The 19,226-nt window shown below is 55.3% G+C and overlaps 1 protein-coding gene and 1 long non-coding RNA gene across 7 annotated transcripts in view; one reads left to right on the forward strand and one right to left on the reverse strand.

Annotated features, from left to right (window-relative positions):
- STRIP2 (striatin interacting protein 2) overlaps nucleotides 1-18,433 on the reverse strand; it is a 57,168-nt gene extending 38,735 nt beyond the window's left edge. For 2 of the 6 annotated variants that reach the window (XM_053255534.1, XM_053255533.1), the window contains exons 1-2: nucleotides 18,251-18,431; nucleotides 3,575-3,644 (exon numbers count right to left, since the gene is read on the reverse strand). In XM_053255534.1, coding sequence (XP_053111509.1) covers nucleotides 3,575-3,644; nucleotides 18,251-18,376 — 196 coding nt within the window. In that variant the 5' untranslated portion in view covers nucleotides 18,377-18,431. Of the gene's footprint in view, nucleotides 1-3,574; nucleotides 3,645-4,941; nucleotides 6,776-9,356; nucleotides 9,379-18,250 lie in introns of those variants that run through there. The other 4 variants (XM_053255538.1, XM_053255535.1, XM_053255537.1 and 1 more) reach the window with 4 other exon arrangements.
- On the forward strand, nucleotides 605-8,086 carry LOC128327172 (uncharacterized). Its single transcript, XR_008308514.1, has 2 exons — nucleotides 605-922; nucleotides 6,773-8,086. It is a non-coding gene; the product is annotated as an uncharacterized LOC128327172 (long non-coding RNA).
- Nucleotides 18,434-19,226: the final 793 nt, after the last annotated feature.

Genomic DNA, 19,226 nt, shown 5'->3' on the forward strand with positions numbered 1-19,226 from the left:
TCTAACAGGGATTCCTAGAGGTTGACTACAACTCCCATAAACCCCTGCCAAAAGCCATTGCAGCTGGGGATGCTGGGAGTTGTAGTCAACAACATCTGGGAATCTTTGTTAGAGGGGACACTGCTGCAGTGGGGATAAAATAAACAAAATAAATGCCGGAGGTGGGGAGGCTGCAAAAGAGACTCTGAAGGAGGTGGCTGCCACCTGACAGGGCTCCTCTGCCTTGACTGCCGATGCAATCAGCAGAAACTCAGTGGCGGCATCTCTTCTTAGCACAGAGACACGCGGGGGACAAAACCTCCGCCTGCTGAATTTCTTCATGCCGTGCAAGCTGTTCAGAAATGCAATCCCTGCCAGGGGAAAAGCAACCCCGGCAACCAGAGCGGGCCACCCTGCCGACGGGAGGACCGGCAACTAGCAACAGGAGCCCCCCGAGCTAAGAACAGCCAGCCTCTTGGCAGGCGCCTGGGCAGGGGTGTGTGCCAGGACCCCCGCCAGGACCATGACACCAGCGGCCTGTGACCTTGGAGGGCTGCTGCCCGTCTGAGTTGCTGCCAAGCCGCTCTGTCTGCCAAAGCACAATCGCGCCACAAGAGGGGGCGAGGCGGCAGCAGGCGAGGCGCTGGTGTGGCTCCCAAGAAGAGAAACAGACCCAAAGCTCCGTGCTGGCAACTCTCGAGGAGACACTGAAGCCGGCAGAGGGAGGCGGACAAGCCGGCCCCACCGTCTCCATCACTGCCGCTGCTACTTGAAAGCCCTTAACTGGAGGCAACTCGGGAGGGGCCCGATCCAGCCCAGCAAGATCCCTTCTCTTCCCAAGGGCAGAGCACGCCTGGGGGTGTCTCTTTGGAGCTGCACACTGCAGGGTGTGCAGAAGGAGGCCCAGAATCGCACTCCTCCATGCAGGACAGGGGATTGTCAGGTAAGACAGAAGCAGCCTGGAGAGTGTGTGGGTGGGTGGGGTGAAGGTTATCCCCACCAGGAACAAAAATCTGCAATCATCTGGTTACACTGGCAGGCAACTGGTTCAAAACCAAAAGGGAACCGTCCACACGCTGCACAGCCAGTCTGCGGAACTCATTGGCACAGGATGTTGCGCAGAGCCGATGCTCCTACCTGCAGGGCTTTTTAAAAAATGGGGTTAGAAGACCTCACAGAGCGGGTTCTGCTGGTGGAGCCTAAGAATGCAATTTCGGTTTTTAAAGACTGATTGCAAACGACTAGAAGAAGGTGGGGCGAGAGGGAACGCCGAGTCCCCTTGGCCACAAGTCTGATCCAGCACTTGCGCATGCCTAGAAGATGACAGGCTTCAGAGAGGGGGGCGGTGGGGGGGGTAACTGGAAGGGGCAGGAAGGTGTTCTCAGGGGCTGGGGGAACTGCCTGAGCCTGAATCAGACGAGGCCTCGGCACATCTTTCAGGCTCTTGGGCAGGCACAATCGCCACTCTTGGGGTTGGCAGGCGGAGCACCATGTCTGGATCGGCCAGGCCTGGCGTGCATAGAAGGAGCCAGACCCGTCACTCTTCCCTGGTCAACACAGCAGGGTCCTCTACCCCACCACACCACACCTCAGGATCCAGTTATCCAACCCCCGCTGAACTCGGGGGGGAAGAGCACCGTCCCTGCAGATCTTGGCCTGAGAAGGGCCACCCACAGAGGTGTGGACCCCTAGAAAAGGGTTTCCCCAAGATTGGGTCCGCAGATGATGATGTACTACAACCCCCATCATCCACCGCCAAAACGGTCTTTGGCTGTTGGGGCTGTGGATGATGTGAGTTGTAGTACGTCACCACCTGGGGACCCAAATTTGGGAACCGCTGGCCTAAAACACAGCTCAACACACAACCCCGCCTCCCACCCCCACCCACCCCCTTGTGGCCTTTTCTCCTCGCGCTGGATTGTATTGTGCAAGGACGCCCAGCAGCGCCTTCCTCTGACTGTGGCTGGCACTCCCACCAGCCTGGAATCCTTTGAGATGAAAGGTGTTCTATAAATACAGAATGATATTATTATACATTCCCGCTCACACACACCACTGTTGCCTTGGCCTAAGAGTGATCTGGCATGCAACACAAGTCTATTTTGAAAACAGAAGGAGGAGAGAGGGGATGGCAACCACAGCTGTGCTTATTTGAGCACGTGGGCATGGGCGCGCACACACACACACACACCCCAATAATTAAAAATTCTGCACAAGAAGAAAGCTGAATTCCACAACTTTCTCAGAGAAGCAAGTTGCAGAATTCCACTTTCTTCCTGTGCAGAATTTTTATTTGCAGCGGGCACAACACACACAGCTGTAGGATGCCCCCAAGACCTTTTCCTTCCCTAAAGGGCTGCACTGCATGGCCCGAGAGCTGTGCCCCAGCTTCCCTACCAGGGATTCAGGGGGAGCTCTCTGGTCTCATGCTGCTGTGACACTGGTGCCTCTAAACAGACTGCTGAAGGAAGGCTCCAGTTATTTATACAGCACAATCAGCACAGATGGAACTTTACAAAGTGCATATGATCCCAGCCCATAGAGCTATGGAATTCTCTGCCACAAGATGTGGTGACAGCCAACAGCCTGGATGGCTTTAAGAGGGGTTTGGATAACTTCATGGAGGACGGGTCCATCAACAGCTACTAGTCGGAGGGCTATAGGCCACCTCCAGCCTCAGAGGCAGGATGCCTCTGAGTACCAGTTGCAGGGGAGTCACAGCAGGAGAGAGCAGTGTCCCCTCTAACAGGGATTCCCAGATGTTTTTGACTACAACTCCCAGAATTCCCAGCTGCAATGCTTTTGCTTGGGGATTATGGGAGTTGCATTCAACAACCTCTGGGAATCCCACTTAGAGGGACCATTGGGGTAGAGGGCACGCCCTCACCCCTTGCCTGTGGGCCTCTGTGTCCGTTTCATCACAGCTTCCCAGAAGCATCTGGTGGGCCACTATGTGGAACAGGATGCTGGACCCAATAGGCCCTGGGCCTGATCCAGCAGGGCTCATGATCTGATGCAATATTAAATAAACTGAGGAGCACCCCTGGATCAGAGCCAAAGGTCCATTTGGGTCCACCCTCCTCCCCACAGTGGCCCACCAGATGCCTCTGGGAACCCCCAAGCAGCCCAAGACCCCCTCTCCCCTGGCCTTGCTCCCAGCCAACGATCCTCAGCAGCATCCTGGGAGTGCCCAGAGCCACCCTGATGGCCTTCATACACTTCCAGGACCTCAGAAATCAGAAGCGACTGCGGGTGATGAGAGAGGATGGATATTTTTCATCTTAGCTGGAAGGAGGGATCACTGCTTGTGGTGCACACACGCGTCCCACTACCGCCTCTGGAAAACAGGTGGGGCAGGTTTTCATATTGTTTCAGGAACCTGCTGCGCTTATTCAACCAAAGGCAGCCGTGGAACAAAAGCAGTGAGAATGTACTCCATGGGATACAAAATCACTCTCAACCCACTTCGAACTTCCTGAAAGAAACAATGGTTGTCTGCCACACAGGAATTTTAAAAATAATCACCACCACCCTTTTAATTGTATTTTAAAGCATATCTATAGTGCCTTGGAGATATACATTTCACTCTTTTTACCCGAGAGTTCAGCTGCATAGCTGTCAGCATCTCCATATTCAAATTCCAGATTTGGACAGTCCATGGAGCCCTGCAAAGAAAAAGAGTCCAGATTAATCGAGACCAGTGCAGGAAATGGAAAGACACACAAACTACCACCATTTGGTGGACCATACTGGATGTGGCCCCAGAACTGGACTTCCCAACCTTCGGTCCCCAGAAGTTGCTGGACTACAGCTCCCATCATCCCCTTGACAGGAGTTCCCACCCAACAACTGGCGACTCAAAGTTGGGAAACCCGCCCCAGAAGAGAGGTTAAGGTTCAGATGTGGGCACTGCCACATATTCACTGGCAGACAATAGCAAGACGAGGGTGTACACTCTCTCTCTCTCTCTCTGACCTGACTGCACTTAGTCCATAAAACAGGCATTATAAAAAGGCTCAAGCTCAAAATCAATCATCAATGCATCATTCACAACCTCCTAAATGCTGCCCTTCCTCCCTTATCTCCAGCCACAACACCGCTCCCCATAGCAACATCACCAATTTTTAAATGTCCAATGACTTAGGAACATAGGAAGCTGCCATATACTGAGTCAGACCATTGGTCTACCTAGCTCAGTATTGTCTACACAAACTGGCAGCGGCTTCTCCAAGGCTGCAGGCAGGAATCTCTCTTAGCCCTATCTTGGAGAAGCTGCCAGGGAGGGAACCTGGAAGTTTCTACTCTTCCCAGAGCGGCTTCATCCCCTGAGGGGGAATCTCTTCCAGTGCTCACACATCAAGTCTCCCTTTCATATGCAACCAGGGCGGACCCTGCTTAGCTAAGGGGACAAGTCACGCTTGCTACCACCAGACCAGCTCTCCTCTCTGCTACCACAAGACTTGCTCCCCACCCCCCACCCCGACCTTACACACAAGCCGTTAAGTGGCTGAACATTCCATGACATCAGAGTGGCTCAGCCAGTGGCCCTGGAGATTGGAGAGAATGAGGCTCACTGACCTAGAATGGCCAGCTTTTTTTGGCCACAGGGAGAAATTAAAAGCTGCCTTCCTGGGGCAGCCTTAGCGGGCTCACTGTGCCGCTGGAAGTGTAGATCTGAGGCATTTCCGGAGAAACTCCTTTTCTGCCCACTAAACTCCAGAACTTTCGGGCGAGGGGCATGCTGGAAAGAGAGGTGTCCATGGGTGCCAGCCCTCATCCCAAACAAGAGAAGAGGCAGGATGGTGTACTGCAGGTCTGCGCATCCTATGGCCCAGGGGGCCGGTTCCGGTCTGCGGGGACTTTTGGGCTGGCCCCCAGGGAGGAGGATCCTGCTACAACAGCAGAAGCCACAAAGTGACGAGCAGCAGCAGGCGGCCACTTTTGAGACCAAATGAGACGCACCTGGCAGTGATGGGCCCACGGCCGAGTGAGCCGGCTGCTGCGGCTTCAGTGGCAACAGCTATGACGGATGGCGTGGGCTGGATCAGCGGTGGCAGGCAGGCAGGCAGGCAAGCAAAGGCAGAGGGTCACTCTTCCGGCCCGTTGCCTCTTCCTCTGCCCTCCCCAGAACCTGCCTTGCAATGCCAATGCAATGCCCGGCATTTGTGTGAGGCTGGTCTGCGCGCCAGGTGCCCCGCAGACGAAGCAGCAAGGCGGCCTATTTTCTGGCCGCAGTCCTTGGTTAAAATGGCGGGTCCCTTGTTGCGGGGGGAAGATCCACAAGGAGCTAAGACCTGCTTCAATTAACACGGTCAATGTAATAATTAATGGACTGAAAAATTGACTCCGCACACCAAGTCCTGGTTGGTTCCGGCCCAGCGGGGCGTTTGGAGTTGTGCCCTCCTGGCCTAGTGGATAGAGTGCTGGACTGTGAAGGCCTGGGTTCAAATCCTCCGCAAGCCACAAGCTGCTCTCTTTGGGCTTCGCCTACCGCACAGGAGAGGAAGTCAAGGGTGCCGCCGAGTCGTCGACGGCTGCAAGTCTACAAAAAGGGGGCAGAAGCGGGACGAGGGAGGCGTGCGCCCCACGTGGGGGGGGGGATGAGCTTTGAGGCTGGCGCTGGGCTCAAAGGAGCGGCTGGTCAGGAGCCAGGCGGGCAAGAGGGAGCAGGGAGCTCAGTTCTGCTGCAGCCGCTTCTCCGACGAGGGGTGACCCAGGGAAGGCGGGGCTGGTGCAGTTCTAGGCGGGGGGGGCAGGCAGGGGGCAGCTCTGCCTACAGCTTGGCAGCCTGGCGTTGGACACTGCAACTGCTGTGGAGTTGTGTTGAGGGCAGGAGGGGGCCCACCGGCCGGCCTGACCCTGACCCTCCTCTCTCTTCTTGCTGTGGCACTCCAGGCGAATGCCAACGGATCCCGCGGTGGCCTCCGCTTTAGGTGCCCCCAGGCTGGCCAGTAGGATCCAAAAGCCGCTCCGTTGACTGGAGGCGTCCTTGAGTGCGGGAGAGGCAACGTCTCCGAGAGTCCAGACCCAAAGCTGTCGTTGTCAGAGGTGCACAGCCCAGTCCGAAGCCCGTTTCCCTGGACGTTAAGCCCCACTGAGTTCCATGGGGCTCACCCCCCAAGCAAGTATGCAGAGAGCTGGAACTCCGGCCACCCCTTGCTCACTTCCCCACTGCCCTCTCTCTGGCGCACGAGGCGGCATCCTCTTCCCACACTTCTGCCAGACCCATTCCAAGAGGATCGTGGAGACAGCATCTCCATAAGCGACAACCATCTCACTCCACCCCCGAGATATCCGTTAGCCTTCCCCCACACCCTTTCAACGATGCCCCATGGCCATGTTTTGACCTATATGGGACAGAGCCCCTTTTGGTTGCCATCAGGGGCCCCCTCCCACTATGAAGGGTTACTGGGGCATGAACAATGGGGGGGGAGATAGAAACCACCACTGAAAAGACGTTTTGTGCAATGCATTCCCCCTTTCAAAACATCCTTTCTACAGCAGTTTCCATTTCTGCAAAGTGCTGCTCGGACTCTGTTCCCACCACACCCCATCAAGCAGGTCACGGTCCCCATTTCACAGATCATAAAATTGAAGCAGGAAGGCGGGCAGTTTGTCCCAAAGCCACTCGAGAAATCAAAGGTGGGCCTTGAACCCCTGCCCAGCAGCAATCTGGAATAATAATGATGCCCCATGTCAGTTGAAAGCTTAGCATGTGAAGGACTTAATAGGCATACTTATTAAAAGTGCCTCAAATCCCAGAATTAAAAGGAGTCCTCCGTTAATTCTGCAGACAGACAGATGCCAAGATTAACATCCAAAGCACAAAATTCAGCAAGGGACAAGAACAGGCCAGGCCAGCAGGCTGAAGTCAGGGACAGCTCTGGTTCTGCTATCGTCATCCAAAATTGCAAGTCTCTAACATGGCCTACTTTTTGAGTCTTCTCTTCTAAATAGAATTCAAACAAACATGCAAAATCAGATCCCAAGCAATTTAGAGCATCAGAAGAAGAAGAAAACCCAATTCAGAATTTTCTAGCAAACCCACATCACTGATACTCAGCAATGGAATAAGCCCCATGGAAACGGAAGACCCACATCAGGGGAAAGGATTCAGCCTAGCCATTTCCTCGATGTGTTCCTGACCCCCAGAGGGAACCTTCAAAGGAGGTTTCCCCATCGATGAAAGCGACACAGTCTAGGGAACGTTTTACCACTTGAATCTGCTGGATGTATGAATTGACTCTCAGCGAGTAAAGATGCCCTTTTAAAAAACTGATTTGTGGTAGATGCACTCCAGATGCATACTTGCTGCTTAGTCAGCCGTTAGGCAGTGCGTAAGCACACGGCTTCAGAAAAATAGTCGCCCGGGCTGCAAGACCAAGGGCTTTGCCTGTGTTTACACGGAACTAGTCCACACAGAACCATCCTCAGAAGGTCACCTTCAAGCACAGAAGGGAAAGAGTCTAAACTGTATCCAGCTATGGCAGGGCGAGGCAAAGAGATTACATGTCATGGAGTTATTTACTCCACCCAAGGACAGGAAAAAAAGAAGCATTATGCAGAGGACGACATGAGCATGAATGTGCATTGGTGAAAGCACCCCTTGCGGAAGGCAGACAGCAGTCATGTCCTCCCTACACCATCGCTATACATACATCATTTTGAAAGTTTCAGCACATTTCTCAAGAAATGTCTGCAGTCGGAGATGCAGACGTGAACACAACTCTCCCCTGCTCCCAGTTTCACTAAGCCCTCAATTCCAACTTTGATTTGCAGCCAAATATTTTTAGGGAAAGCTTTGATTGCATAATACGCTGCAAAGAACCAACGCTTAGATGTGTGTGGGGTGGGGGGGGGATGCTGATTGCTGACAAAGCGAGCTTTGGGGTATTAAAGAGTACTAAGAACTCAGTTAATTAGCAGGCCTTGTCAGCAGTAATCCACCCCACAAACGAAGGGCTGCAGCCATCTCAGGACCAGCAAGAGGGCAACGCTGCTTCAGTTCTGAGCAGCAAACTAGACGTGTCAGCCGCGGAATTTTCGTATCTGAACACTGCCTGTTCAGACAAAGGCCAATAATCCAATAAAGGAAAAGTTAATTGACTGGAATTTTAACAGATTAAGGTCACATCTCGTGCAGGTTATTTTCCCAGTATGTTGCAAGAGGCAAAAGATTTGCAGCTCCCAACAAAGAAAAACAGGCCCACTGTCGCAGGGAGGCAAGCAAGGCGCCACACACAAACACACGCCCCCCCCCCCCCAAAATCCCCAATCCTAAAATTGGTTTCCACACTTGGGAGGCAGTTCTGGTTCATTTGCCCTTTCTTGAAGTTTCCTACAAGTCCCTGACAATTCTAGCTGCCCACACTTTGCAAGCGAAGGAGCAAAGCCATTTGCAAATTACGATCCTTTTGTTGGCAAAGGACCAGCTGGGGCATTTTGCTTTAACCCAACACACCACTCTGCATCTGGACACTGCCAAACCACAGCTGAACCCTGGACAAGACCATGGCTGCTTTACATAGTCATTGGGTAAACTGTGCAACACCTGAGTAGCTAGCACAGGCGTTCCCAACCTTGGGTCCCCAGATGTTGCTGGACTACAACTCCCATCACACCCTGCCACCATGGCCGCCGTGACAGTGGATGATGGGCACTGTAATCCAACACCATCAGTGTTCCCTCTAACAGGGATTTCCAGATGTTGTTGACTACAACTCCCATAATCCCCAGCCAAAGGCCATTGCAGCTGGAGATGCTGGGAGTTGTAGTGAACAACATCTGGGAATCCCTGTTAAAGGGGACACTGAACATCATCTGGGCAACCAAAACTGGGGACCCCTGATCAACACTTTCCCCTGTGCAAGTCCATCTGCAGGGCAGATACATGCTGGGCTAAGTTCAGAATGTGCAGCTAAAGGCACATCTAGTTTCCTGGTGTTTGGGTGTTCCCATCGGTGTTGTGGTACAAGCATGTCTGTGGCTCTAACCATTTATGGACATCTCTTTTTAACCAGCAGCACAAATGCCCCTGGACAGAATTTGACGGCTACCCCATCTGCAGACCCCAAAAGAAAGAGTGGGGGGAGGAAATATCGGGGTGCAAGTCAATCCCAGTCTCCTTGCAAAAATTAAGGCAATCAAGATCTTAGCTCAAGGGTTCTCAAACTTGGTTCCCCAGATGTTGCTGGACTACAACTCCCATCATCCTGGGTGTTGTGACTGGGGATGATGGGAGTTTGTTTGTTTGTCTGTTTATTAAATAATAGGGAGTTGTAGTGCAAAAACACTTGGAAATCCAAGTTAGAGAACCATTGACTTCAAGTCTTGCAGGTGGTTTGGTCAGGGTGAACAGAGCAGAACTTTATATCTACTGTTCAGCCTTGAAGCAGGTCCATCCAGAGCATTTTAATATTTAGGGACAGCCCACAGGAAACCTCCCCTTTGCAAGCAGCTCTCATTGGTCTCCATCAAGCCTGTGCAGAGAGAAATTCCCAGACGATGGTTGTTCTTTGCTTTGAGCAAAAGAAAATGATTCTGAAGGAAAGGAAATATTTTAATTCCGAGTCTGATTTTACTTCCGCCACTGGTCGGGCTTAGATGCCTTTTAATAAAAGGATTAGACAGATGCTTGGTGGACAGGTCTCTTGAAGGTTATTAGCCATGGCACCTAAATGAAACCTCCACCTGCAGAGGCAGTCTACTCCTGGACACCAGTTGCTGGGGACAAAGAGGAGGGAAGAGTTGCTGCATCTGTGCCAGCAATGGTCAACTGGAGGCTCTTCCGGTGTTGGTGGACTACAACTCCCATCATCCCCAGCCACAATTTATTGCAGCTGGAGATGGTGGGAATTGTAGTCTAACATCTGGAGAGCCCCCGGTTGCCCAGTCCTGCTCCGTGATTTGTGCCACTTGCTTGGCTGCTGGCAACGTGCTGGACGAGAGAAGGGCTTTGAGCCCGACCCTGCAGGGATCCTCCTTCCGTCAAGCCAAGGACACATCAAGGCTGAGAAGAAGGAGCCCCAGTGCCCTTTCTTTCCGGATTTTCAAAAGCAGGCATGCACTTCAGTCACAAAATGTTTATTTTCCCGGCTCTTTAAACATGACAAGGTGCTTTTGCACCAAAGACTGCCAACTGCTAAAGAATGACTGGATAAAACCTGAGACTTGGCACAGACGCTAAAGTTGACTAATTATTTACAAGCTAAACACAGCAGACAAAAAGTTAATAGGTTTTTGGAGAAATAGCTGCCCTTCATTAGTTTGAGGGAATAGGAAACTTGGATCCAAGTCAAAAGTTGGTTGCTGCCTCGGTTAAAAGAGAGAGAGAGAGAGAGAAGGCACTGCAGATAAAGCCCATGATTATATACCTCTAGATTTTTTCTTTTAAGAAGGAAAACACGAGGACACAGAAATCTGCCATATATGGAGTCAGACCATTGGTCCATCTACAGAGACTGGCAGCGGCTTCTCCGAGGTTGCAGGCAGGAGTCTCTCTCAGCCCTTTCTGGAGATGCTGCCAGGGAGGGAACTTGGAACCTTCTGCATTGAAGCAGGCAGCTGCTCTTCCCAGAGCGGCCCCATCCCCAACGGGGAATACTTTAGAGCAGGGATCGTCAACGTTGGGCCCCCAGATGTTCTTGGACTTCAACTCCCATAATCCCCAGCCAAAGGTCACTGGGCCTGGGGATTATGGGAGTTGAAGTCCAAGAACATCTGGGGGCCCAACGTTGAGGATGCCTGCCTTAGAGGGTTCACATGTAGTCTCCCATTCAAACGCAAACCAAGGCAGACCCTGCTTAGCAAAGGGGAAATAAACTTGCCTGCAACCACAAGACCAGCTCTCCTCTCAAAGTTGCAAGTGGTCAGGCATGGGGTGGTTAATCTAGGGGGAAAGGATTCCCAGTGGATGCCCTGCTTTTCTCATGGCTCAGCGGTGGAGTTTCTGTTCGGCATGCAGAAGGACACAGGCTCCATCCCTGACACCTCCAGATAAAAGGGTCTCGGGTGAGAGGAAAGCTAAGCTCAGGAATGATGCCCTTCCCCAAAGACTAGGACCTTCCCTTGACCAAAAGTGCTTGGAGACTTCTTGCTGATTTCCAAGTGCCTCTGAAGTTTAGTCTAGTCTAGACCTGGCAGAGTCCTCATCTCCCTTCTCTAGGATGGGGAGCAAAACCAATGGCAACTACAGCTGACTGCCAAGGCCAGCCAAAATCTGTGGGCCCCTGGTGCTAAGGGCCCCAAGGATGAACTTTTCCTTAAGAATGTGAGATGTCCTTTGCTGGCTCAAATCAAGGCCCAGCCAGTCTGGCATCCTTTGCCAGAATCCCAGCAACCACTCAATCATCCACCAACCATTAGCCCACGTCTGCAAGGGGATCCTGACCCACCCTCGTCTCTGCTGCAAAACACCTTCCTCAAGACCTGCTGGCACTGACCACCATCCCGAACTCAAGAGTCCAAACGGCAACATGCTGAATATACAACTTGGATCATGGTGGAAACCAAGTTGTGCTGTCCTCCCTCTCACCCGCCAAAGAGGCCATGGGGTGCAAGAGATATGGCTTGGGGGCAGTTCAGATCAGGGTTGCACAACTTCGGCCCTCCTGCAGATACTGGACTACAACTCCCATCATCCCCAACAACTGGCCACTGTGGCGGGGGGTCATGGGAGTTGCAGTCCAACCATAGCGGGAGGACCAACGGCACACAGCCTTGGATTCGATGTGCTGCCAAGCCAGAAGTCTGCATGATGCAGGTGGGCCTCATGTACTCCCGCCTCCTCAAGGGAAGGCAAGCACCCCTCCAAAAAAAGAAGGAGTCGCCCTCCCCACCCAGCCACATAATGGCACAGCAGGGAAGTGACTTGCCTAGGGAGCAAGAGGTTGCCAGTTCGAATCCCCGCCGGTATGTTTCCCAGACTATGGGAAACACTGATATCGGGCAATAGCAATATAGGAAGATGCTGAAAGGCATCATCTCCTCCTGCGCGGGAGGCGGCCATGGTCAACCTCTCCTTTATTCTATCAAAGACCACCACAGGGCGGCTCTGTGGTCGCCAGGAGTCGACTCAATGGCACACTTTACCTTTCCCTCCCCACCCAGCTGCCCCTCAACGTCTGGGACCCAAGCAGTGTTCCCTCCAACAGGGATTCCCAGATGTTGTTGACTACATCCTGGATACTGGACCCGACTCAGCCCCCTGGAAAGACACTCTGCCCCTCCTGGCCTGCACCCGTCCCTTTTTCGGGCGCCACCACTGCTCTGCCGTGCCTTTGCATGCTCCAGTGTACTGGCAAATCCAGTCTGGACTGCAGCTGCAAGCCTGGCTTGTGGGCAGACGATGGCCTGTCCCATGGAGGGATCCTGGCAAACTGGGAACTGCTCTGCTGGAAGGAAAATCAGAGCCACAAAAGGAATGAGAGCTAGAATACGGCCAGGGCTACGCCACGGTTTGGTGCTGCATCCAGATGAACCTACAGCCTTGCCATGTAAGATTCCCCAGTTTTTCTGCAATTCGGCACGGCAGCCTTAATTTGCTTATATTCAAACAAGATGCCAGCACAGAATTAAGCATGGCTTAAGGCCACTGATCTTGGAGTATATACCCCAGCACAGCACGGACACAAAGAACGGAAATGTGTTTATTAAAAAGGTGGAGAGATGAACAAAATGGCAGCAACTGATGGGGGGGAAAGAAAGTGATCTCCCTGGCATCACTGGTGAGCTGGCCAGTGGATTTGTGGATGTCTGGACAAGAGGTCACGCCACACCCATTTGGGATGAGACGGTGCCTTATGGCCAGAGACCCCTGCAGGCACTGGGCCAAACCACCAAATGGGTTGTGCATGGGGTCAGGCAGGCCCTGCACGCCACCTCCTCAGCAGGTGGCCATCCTCCGGGACAGCTTGTGCAACACCAAGAGAGCCAGGTGGGAAAGGGGCACCGGCCTGTTTGCAGGGCGTGTCCCCAGGCATGGGTCCCCACACGTGCTTGGGCCACCTGGATGGTGGGGGCAGCAGTCCAGAGATATCTGGAGAGCCACGCTGAGGCCCCCTGGCCTGGCCAGCTCCCCACCGTGGCACACCAACATGGCGAGCCATGGAGACCCAGCCAGAACAAGCCAGCAGCAAAAAGCCGAAAGAAAACTCTCACATCAGCCCAAGACCACTTTACAGAGCACTCCGGGGGTGCAAGCACCTGGCCCGCCCGGCAGGACTCCTGGGAAGGGATGGGAATGGCACAAGGGCCTACCACAAGAGAGAGAGCCCACTTTTTACAGAGCAGGGGAAGCTGTCTTACACCGAGTCAGACCACTGGTCCATCTCGGCCAGTATGGTCTACTCTGACTGGTAGCAGCAGCTCTCAAAGGTTTCAGGCAGGGGTCTTTCCCAACCCAACCTGGAGATGCTGCCAGGGATTCAACCTGGGAGGACCTTCTGCATGCAAAGCAGAAGGAGAGCTAGATGGAGAGGAGAGCTGGTCTGGTCTGGTGGTAGCAAGCAGGACTTGTCCCCTTAGCTAAGCAGGGTCTACCCTGGTTGCATTTGAATGGGAGACTAGAAGTGTGATTAATGGAAGATATTCCCCTCCGGAGGATGGAGCTGCTCTGGGAAGAGCATCTAGGCTCCAAGTTCCCTCCCTGGCAGCGTCTCCAAGAGAGGGCTGAGAGACAAGATTCCTGCCTGCAACCTTGGAGAAGCTGCTGCCAGACTGTGAAGACAATACTGAGCTAGATGGACCACTGGTCTGACTCAGTATATGGCAGCTTCCTATGTTCCTATGAGCTTTGACCTTCTCCATTGCTGCCCAGAGTCTATGGAACACACTTCCTGCTGAAATAAGAGCCTCCCCATCAATTACAACTTTTAAAAAGGCAGGCAAGATGCATTTGTTCACCCAGGCTTTTAATTAGACATTGTTTCAACTGTGTTTTAATTGTGTTTTAATAGTTTTAACATTTTAAATTTTAATGTGTTATCTTTTTATTGGTTTTTATTGTCTTGTAAACCGCCCAGAAAACTCGCGCTTTGGGTGGTATAAAAACATGATAAATAAACAAACAAATAAATAAAGACCCACCCACTACGGCAGGCTTGCACAACTTCAGCCTTCCAGCCTTTTTTGGACTACAGCTCCCATAATCCAGTCACAGTGGCCATTACTCAGGGGTTCTGAGAGTTGTAGGCGGACACCTGCAGCCCTGCCCTGAAGGGAAGAGCAGCCGACAGAACTCACAGGCCGTCACCCATCCAAATGCAAACCAGAGCTGGCCCTGCTCAGCAGAGGGGACAGTCCCTGCTGGCTGCTGCAAGACCCGCTCCCTTCTCTTCCACAGCTGCCAACAGGAGGCTGAACGAGAAATGAGGCAAGAGAGGTGTGGAGAGCCAGCCAAGTCTTTGCAGCCTGGATGAAGTTGGGCGGCTCCAAGTTGAGCAGAATAACTACAGCATGGGATGGGGGGGGTGTTTAGGGAGAGCAAGCCAGCACTGAAGCCCCCTCCATTTGCGCAGAACAGCCCCCCCCTGCCCTCAGCTTGCCCCACACTGGGCGAGGGGGAGACGCACAAGGTCCCCATTTCTCTCCACCTCTTCCGCAGAGAGGGCCCAGCTGAAGGGCCGGGGGGGGGGGCTCCATCTCCAGCGGAAAGGGAGCTTCCAGCAGATGAGGCTGGGCCATGGAAGGGCCCACCCAGGGTCCGGCTCTGCAGGGGGGCACTTCCGGCGGTCGTGTGCAGGGAGAAGAAACTTTGTCTTCTCCCTGCAAGAAGAAAAGTAGCCTCAGGGAGGGAAACTGAGCAGGCAGAGGAAAGACCAGCAGCCCCTCCAAGAGACAGGGCCAGAGCCTTGGTCCATCTAGCTTAGAAGGGTCTACTCGGACGGGCAGTGGCCCTCCAGTGTTTTCCGCAAGGGACCTCTCCCTACCTGGAGATGCTGCCAGCAACTGCACCGGGAGACCATCTGCCTGCCAAGCAGATGCCCTTCTACTGAGCTACGGCCTCAGCCCCCTAGACGTAATCTCCGATTAGCGCTACCAACTCACTCTCTTGGCCCATCTCCTCTGGCTGATGGGGCTCTACAGGCTTTCAGGCAAGGGGGGGCTTTTCTTCCAACTGGGTGGGGACCTCCTGCATCCAGGCCAGGGCACTCCGCCACGCAGCTGAATGGCTTTGCCCCTCCCAGGCCCTCCGTGCCTCCCCTTCCGCGGAAGTCTCTGGGTTAAAACCACCACAAAGGAACTCCCCGGAGCCTCCTCATGCATCTAGTTTGGGCTACAGGCTCAGAAGGAAACGGTACCCAGTGTGAGGCATAGGAACATAGGAAGCTGCCATCTACTGAGTCAGACCAGTGGTCCATCTAGCTCAGTATTGTCTTCACAGACTGGCAGCAGCTTTTCCAGGGTTGCAGGCAGGAGTCTCTCTCAGCCCTATCTTGGAGATGCTGCCAGGGAGGGAACTTGGAACCTTCTGCTCTTCCCAGAGCGGCTCCATCCCCTCAGGGGAATATCTTACACACTTCTAGTCTCCCATTCAGATGCAACCAGGGCAGACCCTGCTTAGTTATGGGGACAAGTCATGCTTGCTACCCCACAAGACCAGCTCTCCTCTCCATCAGAGCGTGGATGCATGGGTGCTTCCTAGGGGGAGGAAGCATTCAGATCTCCTGAGCCCAAGACTCAGACCTCCACACCGCTGCGAAAGCCACTGAGCAGCCTCGAACCAGTCTGGTTTTTCCACTGGCTTTTTCAGCTCTCTCCACTAAGCCCCTTCCCCAAGGGGGGCCAGAATGAAACAAGGATGTCCCAGGACCCAGAGGCCTGGCAAGATGACAGGACAGCAAGCCACCATCTCAGACCCAAGATCCTGCAGCTGCGAGATGCCAATGGGAATTTCCCTCAGGGCAGGGAAAGCAGCCATAAGAACATATGAACAGCCCGGCTGAATCTAGTCCAGCATCCTGTTTTGCACAGTGGCCCCCCAGATGCTGCTGGAAGCCTACAGGCAGGAGTTGAGGGCATGCTGTGACTCCCCTGCAACTGGTACTCAGAGGCATCCTGTCTTTGAGGCTGGAGGTGGCCTAAAGCCCTCCAACTAGTAACCGATGATAGACCTCTCCTCCATGAAGTTATCCAAACCCTTCCTTGAAGCTCTCCAGGTTGTTGGCTGTCACCACATCTTGTGGCAGAGAATTCCACAAGCTGATTATGCGTTGTGTGAAAAAGTACTTCCATTTGTTGGTCCTAGATTTCCTGGCAATCCGTTTCATGAGATGACCCCTGGTTCTAGTGTGATGGGAGAGGGAGAAGAATTTCTTTCTATCCACTTTCTCCACACCATGCATGATTTTATAGACCTCTGTCATGTCTGCCCGCAGTCGTCTTTTTTTCTAAATTAAACAGCCCCAGGTGTTGTAGCCTTGCCTCATAAGAAAGGTGCTCCAGGCCCCTGGTCATCTTGGTTGCGCTCTTCTGCACCTTTTCCAGTTCTACAATGTCCTTTTTAAGATGTGGTGACATCCTGGACCCTACTCTCTTAACCCCAGTAAAGCTAACCGGGAAGGAGCCCCCCACTAGCCAATCTGCCTCAGGCCTGCCCCCCACCCCGCAGGGCTCTCCAAGAACAGCCAGCGGCTCATCTGACGGGCAAAGGATGGCCAACATGGATGGCGCGTGCACACACACACACACACACACACACACACGGTGGCCCACCCAAAGCCACAAATGCAAGTTGCTGGTTGAAGCAGATCAACCTTCTGCTCCGTGCCTGGCTCAGCAATCCACTGTGCCACTCCAGGGGTGCCCATCACCCTGGCATTAGGCGCCCCTCTCCATGGTGCCTCTGCTCAAGCCGCGGTTGACTGCAGCACACCGTTAGCAGCCCCCCTTCTGCCCCCATTTCATGCCCCAACCTGAGCATACACTGCCCCACTTTCCTTGCAAAGCACCACAATCGGACCCAAGAGCAAAGACATTAATGGGGGGGGGTGTCTGTACAGCAGCCACAGGCTTTTGCTCCAGAGCTGCAGGCGGAGTGCTCTGGAGGGAGCAGCGGGAAACAGCCCTCTGCCCCTCCCTGTCTCATGACAGGCACACACCACCACCATCGCCCCCCCCCCCACACACACCCAGCCCCTTCCATTCTCCCCCCTCCCCCCAGCTGTTCCTGCACATTATCCACAGGGGACCGGCTTGCCTCTCCCAACGGGGCGGGGAGGAAAGATGTGGGCAAAGGGGAGGGCAATCCAGCCAAGGCGGCCGGCGGGGAGTGGGGGGGGCCCCGGCTCTGCCACGCAAGGGAGCCCCCCCTCCCCAAGGGGAGCGTGCTGCAAACAGCTGGTGGCCGCGGAGGCCGGCAGGATTCCTCCCCAGCGCAGGAGGGCGGCAGACAGGCTTGCTCGCTGCCCCGGCGCAAAACGCGGGACCAGGAAAAAAGCGCGGGGGGGGGCACAGAAGGGGCAAAGGGCATTTCTGAGTGGGCGGGCTGGGGGGGGAGGCACTCGGTTCCTGAAACAGAAATGGGGGGGCGGCTTGGGGGAGGCACTTGCCCACCGATGCCCCCCGCCCAGCCGCCCTTGGGGCGGGCGGGGAGGTGACCGAAGGGCTGACAGCGGCATTTTCTCCCAGCCCCCGCAAAAGGGGCCCCGTGTGGGAGAAGAGACAGGCACGCACACCTCGGCGCAGATAACACCCCCCGGGCGCCCCCCACCCCGCAAGAAGCCCCCACGTGGCCAGGCTCACCCAACCGCCCCTCTCCGGGGTAGCAGGAGGAGTCCACACAGGCGCCCCCTCCCCGCCAGAACCCAGCCAGCCGCCCAACTCGACGCGAGTCCTCCGCAATCGCAGGGGCCGCTTCCCTTCCACTTTCTCCCCGCATCGCTCTCTGCGGATCGCTGCCTCAGTGCCTGCCTGCCTGCCCGGGGCGGCTCAGCTCCCGCCGGCTCGCCCCTGCGCCTCCCTCCCCACTCCAGAGGAGGCGGCGGCGGTGCCCCCTTCCCGACGGAGAGGCTAGCGGGGGGCTCCCCATCACGTCCCCCTCGGGGCCCCCAGCTTCCCCACGCGGCACGGCAAGCCGCTTCCTCCTGCGAGACCCCCGCCCCGCATCCCCCCCTTGCTGCCCCAGAGCGCCTCCCTCCCTCCCTCCCTCCCCTCCCTGCAGCAGCGCCCCCCGCCCAAGCCCCCTTTGCCCCCAGCCCTGCCCTGCGCCCCATGCGCCCCCACCCGGCTCTGCAGGGCCGGCCGCCCGCCCGGCCCCCAGCCCAGCAGCCACCTGGGACTCCTTCCGCTGGCTCCTGAAGAGCTCCCTGCCCTTGGCCTGGGGCGGGGGCTTCCCTTTGCCCAGCGCCCCGTTCCCGGCGGCCGCGGGCGACGAGGGGGCACCGCCGGGCTCCTCCATGCGCCCCCGGGGCTGCGCTGCGCTGCGCCGCCGAGCAGACACGTGGGGGGCTGGCCGTGCACTTCCCTGCCCGGAGCCTGACGCCCCGCCCACCCGCACCCCCATTGGTCGGCAACTGCCTCTGGGCGGTGCCTGGCGCGCACACCCCCTCGCGGCGATTGGCTGCGACCAGCGGGAGGGAGACCCCCGTGGGAGAACTGTAACCAGGGCAGAGGGAGAGCGGGAGGGGCGGGGCTGGCCGCTCTCCACTGAGCATGTGCAGAGTGTCCCCAGCCCCCAGTCGCGGTGACTCTGAGGGAAGCGGGGTCTGCGCGCTGCTGCTGCTGCTGCTGTCTTGGTGCTTGTTTAGACCCGGGAAGCGGGCGGGCGTGAGCGCGCCACAACCACCCCGCAAGGCTGGCCGGCGGTGGCATCACCCGCCCCCGCCATGGTTCTTCTCCAAAGGCAAGACCAGCAACCTTCAGGAGGGAGGCGAGCCAACCTGGTGCAAGGCTGAGCTGCAGCCAGTCCGGGTCAGATCCAATCCCCACCCAGGCGTGAAGCTGCAGGTGACCTTGGACAGAAGAGCCGCCCAAGGAGGCCCATCCAGTCCAGCATCCTCTTGCTTCACACAGTGGCCCACCTGATGCTCCTGGGGAGCCCACAGGCAAGAGCTGAGAGGGGCAGGCCCTCTCTCCTGCTGCCCTGCACCTGGACTTGAGAGGCCTCTTGCCTCTGAGGCGGGAGGTGGCCCACAGCCACCGGATTAGTAGCCATTGACAGGCCTGCCCTCCACGGACCAGTTCTCTCTCAGCCTAACCCATGTTAAAGATTTCTGAAAATGGATTCAAGAGAAACACGCTATAGGTCA

This window comes from Hemicordylus capensis, chromosome 5 (assembly GCF_027244095.1).
Source record: "Hemicordylus capensis ecotype Gifberg chromosome 5, rHemCap1.1.pri, whole genome shotgun sequence".
Lineage (NCBI taxonomy): Eukaryota > Metazoa > Chordata > Lepidosauria > Squamata > Cordylidae > Hemicordylus > Hemicordylus capensis.